Here is a 6,000-nt window from a genome sequence, read left to right on the forward strand (position 1 = left end):
TATTTTTATGGTAGGGTGGGGTCTCTCATGGTGAGAAACAAATGACCTCTGTCCTCAGCTTATAGTCAAGTAAAGGAGAACCAATATGTAAAATAGATATGTGCAATTCATAATGGTAACTGTTACGAAAGAAGCCTGTGGAAGTCTATGATGCAGTTAGCTCAGTTCTCTCAAAATGGGGGTGAGGAAGGGGGAATGTTAGGATAGGCATTGCGGAAGAGCTAATTCTCAAGTAGGGTTTTAAAAGATTAGTAAGGGTTCTACAGATAGACAGGGGTGTAGCTAGAACAGAGGCATGTATATACCTGGAGTTTACAGTGGTAGGAAAAAAATGAGTTTAAGAAAGTTAGTGGGAGCTATATTTTACTTGTTAGGCTAAGGATTTTGTACTTTATCCTGCATATAAATGGGTAACCATTAAAGAATTATAAGTGAGTGAGTTACATGATAAAATGTTTCTGTGACAGCACTATATTAGAAGACTAATTGGAAGAGGCAGGGTGGTTAACTAGTAGACTATTGCAGTAGCACATGTGAGACATGACAGGGAGCTTGAGCCAGCTCAGTAGTGGTTGGAATGGAGAGAAGGGCTAAATATGATAGACGTTAAGGAGATAGAATGCCAAGGACATGGTTACTGATTGAAGAGGAAGGGGCTAGAGTAACCCTCAGACTTCTTTTTTATTTGAGTTTTCACGTAGATTTGTATTGTACCAATGGAGGGTAACATTCTACTTAAAAACCCAAGAGGCATTTTTCAAAGATAAAACTGAAAGGAAGGGAGGAGACACAAATGAAGAAAGACCACCAAAAGGCCAAGGGATAACTGATACTCCGATTTCTTGATTGGATTTATTGGGTTTATGTTTATGTCAATCACTAAAACAAGGAATATAAGAGAGAACAAATTTGAGAGAGAGAGAATAAGTTAAATCTCCAGCAGGTTGAGTAATAAAGTATCTGAAGATATTCCAGGGCAATTTTGATATCGGTCTGGAACTTGAACCAGAGGTAAATATTTGTTTAAAAGTCATAGAAGTAGAAGAAATCACCAAGGGGGTGTTTAAAAATGAGAAGAGAAGAGATTTGAAAACCAAATCCAAGAGAATAGCAATATTAAAAGCCTGGTCAGAAGAGAAGCCTCTAGAGGAATCTGAGGTGTGGTAAGAGAAGTAAGAAAAAAATTTTAAGAAGTGTCTGAGCTGCAAAGGATCAAGTAACATGAAATCTAAAAGAAAGGGTTCTTCAATTGTAATAGAAAAACAATAAACTTTTTTTAAAAAAAGGTCCGTTGGATTTGGTGATTAATGATATTAAAAAAGTTTTTGTCCATGTTTTGGACAATGGTGATGAGTTGAAGATTAAATAGGAGATGGAGAAATAAAGATAGTGAGTGTAGACTATTCTGAGTATAGGACCTTGGATTTGATAAGGGTGAGGAAGAGCATCAGAATAGAAATCAAGGATGAAGAAGATTTATTTTTTTAAGATGAAAGAGGCCTGAGTATGCTTATAGGCTGATTATAAGGGAAGAAAGTCAGTAGAGAATACAAAGGTAAAGACAGAGTGAATGAGGTAATGGTTGATGAACCAAAGCAGGGATCACAGATGGCAGGAAGTATTAACCTTGAGGAGAATAGACAGCACTTCTCTGATTTAAAAGATGAGGAGGTGAGAGTAGATTCAGAGAAAGACACACTTTTTAGAAGTGGGGCTGAAAATTAAAGGAATTTATTCTTGTTAACTTTAGTTTTCTCTGAAAGTAGATAAAAATGTGGGAATGTCAAGAGATGAGGGTAGAAGGAGGAAAGGAAGGCTCCAATCAGATTATGACTTTCTACTATGGAAGAGATGGTCATAGAAGCATTTAATCTTATATCATTAAGTACTATGGCTCAGCAATATTTATTTTAAAATATTAGTTAAGCACCTACTATAGGAACACTACTATTTGTGTATTCTCCTAGTGCGTCTAACATAGCAACTGAGTTTGAATCCTGGCTTCCATCACTTATTAGTTCTGTGCCCTTGAGCAACTTAATTAACTTCTCTTGTCTTTGCTTCATCTACAATGGAAAATAATAATACTATAACATAGGATTAATGTAAGTACTAAACAAATACTATTTGTAAAGCATTTAGAATAGAGCAGTATTAATAAGCATTATATAAATATTTGATAATACAGTATTCCCTCTATCACAGGTATTACGTTCTAGACACCACCACGAAGTAGGAACCTTACATTTATTCTACACTTTTAAACCTACATAACTGTATACAGTACCACAAAATCCCACGATATAGCAAAACATCTGCAATAAATAATTAAATATAATATTTTTTAAAATCCTGCAATACAGTGAGGCCGTGATAAGTGAGCCAAGGTATAAAGAGGGACTACTGTACCATAATTATTATTTGGAAATGTTAGAACTTTTTTAAGTAAAATTTGCCTCTGGTGATTGAGGATCGTTTTGTGTATGTATATTGCAGTTTATGATGTCTCTGGAGCAGCAAGTGACAGAAATTGTGTGGTCCTCAGTGATATTCACATTGACATCATGGACTATATCCAGCCTGCAACTTGCACTGATGCTGAATTTCGTCAGATGTGGGCCGAATTTGAATGGGAAAACAAAGTTAGTTCTTGGGAGATTTGCTCGAACTCATTATCTTTTTTTCTTTTTAGCTAGTGTTGAGGGATTCTCCTATAAAATTAATCCCATTGAAAAATGTCAGATGTGAAAAGCAAAGTCTTTTCAGTGTCTGTTCTCACAAATTAGCCTTAGTTGAAAGTCATGCAAGTTAGTTCGGTAAGTCGCTGTTATAAATTTGTGAGAGTAGCAGTTCTATAATTAATCTGATTGATTGATTGACATTCCATTTCCTGTATGTATGAATAATAGGTTACCAGTGAATCCAGGGACCAAAAGAGGCTTTACAGAGTCAGTGGCTTACTGCACAACTTTCTTTGAGCCTTGATTTTTATTAGAAATCTTTTATATGCAGTACTATGTTGATCGTCTGCAAAGTTATCTATCTGAAAGTTCTGATACGATCTTACGTTTGTTGGATTTTGTAGATGTCATTTATTTTTGTTGTTGTTGTTGTCTGTCCTCACTCACTAAATACTTGGAAGAATGGTCTCATATGACATGATTGTCTCTCAACCCCAGCATAAGAAATTCACAACTTTCTCATCATAAGAATTATAATCTTCATAGATGAAGAAAAAAGAAAACAGCGTAATGTGATTTTATGTATCTTTATGTACTTCTATTGCTTTTAATAAAGAAAATTGTTTGATATTGAAAATTTTTTTAAAAATTAATTATAGTCTTCTTGACTTTTTTCTCCCTCCTTACAGGTGACAGTTAACACAAATATAATTGATTTAAATGATTATTTACAACACATATTAAAATCAACCAACATGAAATGCCTCACCCCAGAGAAGGTAAGATTTGACTGAGACCTTGTGAAATCCGATAGAGAGTAATAGAGTAGTACGGTAGATTCCTGGCTTTCTTGTATGTGCTCTAGTGTATTTTTATTATTATTCAGCATGAGAAAAGCAGTGTCATTCTGGATTAGCCAAAAGAAGTTATCCCATAGCATATATGAATCCGTTTACCTCTCTCTTCTGGAGTATATCAGTCTACTTGTTTCTAGTGCAGTGACCCAATTGAATAGTCAGATTAGTTTCTCTTTTGAGTCTTGTCCCTTTCAGGTGAAGGCTTATTCCGAAATAATTTCTGATATTCAATTAGAAAATGTTCATGATGTCTTCTGTTGGCTCTGCTTATAGGTCAGAATATATCTGCTTATGTAGAAAATTGTTGATATGCTTTGTTTATCTGCTGTGTTTGTGTATGTCTGAAAAAAGACTAGAAAGAGAAAAAGGAAGCTGAGGTTCTAAGGAATATCTGCTAATGTTATAATATTAATTTTATCAGTAAAAGAATGCTGCCAGATAAGTGAGTCCAAGAGTACTCTGAGCTGTTGGATATACAGTAATGAACAAAATTAAAATAAATCTCTTTCTTCATGGAGTTTAGGTCTGATGTGGGAGAGAGTCAAACAAATATAAGTAACAGAGAATGTATAAATATAAACTGGGATAAGTATTACTTCTTTAAAGTCAGATTTATATAGACATGGTAAAATCCACACTGTTTAGTTGTGTCGTTCCATGAGTTTTGACAAATTTATGCAGTCATGTAGTCACCACCATATGATAACTACTATTTTAGTGATAATTTATCTCTGTTCTTTGGTCTTGTTTATATGTAAGTTCTTCAGTAAGAGTAAATTGTTGATTTTATCACAAATTTCTTCCAGGCACTTTCTGGTTACTGTGGCTTTATGGCAGCCAACCTCTATGCTCGATCCATTTTTGGAGAAGATGCACTTGCAAATGTCAGCATTGAAAAGCCTCTTCAACAGGGACCAGAGGCCCCTGTGACTGGCCACATAAGAATTCGTGCAAAGAGTCAGGTAACAATTGCTCTTTTGAGATCATCCCTGATGTATTGTAGTATTGTTCACAGAAGGAAGAAGAATTTAAGTCTTTCTTATTTCTATATGTAGTATTCTCTGTCCTACTAGTGTTTTGTGTATTAGGTGCATATATATAATGTACTCTCTGAATAGAAATACAACTTCTATTTTATTAAAACACGATCACTCTCCTTTTGGGCCTTTCATTTTGGGTATTTGCTTAAAACCAGATCCATTTCCGTGGGCTATTTGTGAAATTGGTTCTTTAGAGTTTTTTTAAAATCCAAGCTACAAATCTGATGACTGTAAATCTAGCACTAAAACACTAAAATACTTAATAGCCAAGTAAGGTGGTTTTGGTGAGTCTGATTTATACATCCTCAGTTTCAGTGTCAAATGTGGTGTTACTGAATGGGGGGTTGGTAAAGATAGGATAACCTACTGGTTTTATATAGTTTGAATAATTATAAACATTTTTACTCTTGTTTACAGGGAATGGCCTTAAGTCTTGGAGATAAAATCAACTTGTCTCAGAAGAAAACCAGTATATAAGAATAAACAAAAAGTTCTTGCAGCTTTACAGCTAAAATTTAGGTATGGGCTTATTGGACCCCAGCATCTTTTGTACTCTTTCATGCTTTGTGTTATATAGGATCTGAGTTCATGCTGATGCATTGCAGCCAATAATTTATAGCCTTTCCCTTAAATCAAGATTGAGTTTAAAATTATAGTTTGTCTTTTGTCTTAACAGTTCTGAATTGTGTCTTCAAAGTATATAATGTTTCTTACATGTACCAAGATCATTTTCACAGTACAATAAACAGATCTATTCCTAAATCTGTTGTTATTTTATAAATAAATGTATAATTACGTAATTTTAGTTATGTAGCAATGGATTCCTTTTAGTTGGGTTATAGGTTTCTATTATATAAATTTAAAGTACTTTGACGTGTGTATATATGAACTTGATTAAGAGAATTTACAAACCCATTGATGTGAAATGAGACAGGCCTTAATTTACTTGATTGAGTTTTACTTAATATTCCAACATCAGTATTTCTAAAAATGCCTCATTGTATTATTCTAAAGGACTTTTCTCTGGAATTTAGCTCCATGAAGAAAGTATCAAATAACTTGAGAAAACACACCCAGCTTCAGTTTAAAAGAGTAGTATTGTGAACCCTGACTGAAATAAACGTACTATTCTCACTATCCTGAATAGTAATGAAAAATAGATAACCCAAAATAGATTTTATTCATTCACATTTAGCTTTGGGTGTTCCTTTATATTTGTTAGGAATTAAATTGGTTCCTGCCAGTTACTGAAGCTGCAGTAGGAGAATTCAACTCCAGAGGATTCAAAGAGTGATTCTGTTTCCATGTTGCCTCTCTGCTTTACTCCTCCCTGTTTTCTCACTTTCCACCAGGCTGGGCACCATCACCTCCCAATGATGATAAATGCTTTTCTGAGTCCAGTTCCCAAGAGGCTGCTTGTGC

At 34.4% G+C, this 6,000-nt stretch overlaps 1 protein-coding gene across 1 annotated transcript in view; it reads left to right on the forward strand.

The window, feature by feature from the left end:
* Positions 1–5,383, forward strand: part of COPB1 (coat protein complex I subunit beta 1) — a 31,044-nt gene extending 25,661 nt beyond the window's left edge. The window contains exons 19-22 of the mRNA XM_090263755.1: positions 2,497–2,642; positions 3,371–3,460; positions 4,345–4,500; positions 4,996–5,383. Coding sequence (XP_090119881.1) covers positions 2,497–2,642; positions 3,371–3,460; positions 4,345–4,500; positions 4,996–5,055 — 452 coding nt within the window. The 3' untranslated portion in view covers positions 5,056–5,383. The remainder of the gene's footprint in view (positions 1–2,496; positions 2,643–3,370; positions 3,461–4,344; positions 4,501–4,995) is intronic.
* The last annotated feature ends 617 nt before the right edge of the window (positions 5,384–6,000 follow it).

The sequence above is a fragment of the Furipterus horrens genome, unplaced genomic scaffold (assembly GCF_987537825.1).
Source record: "Furipterus horrens unplaced genomic scaffold, mFurHor1.1.pri manual_scaffold_2, whole genome shotgun sequence".
Classification (NCBI taxonomy): domain Eukaryota; kingdom Metazoa; phylum Chordata; class Mammalia; order Chiroptera; family Furipteridae; genus Furipterus; species Furipterus horrens.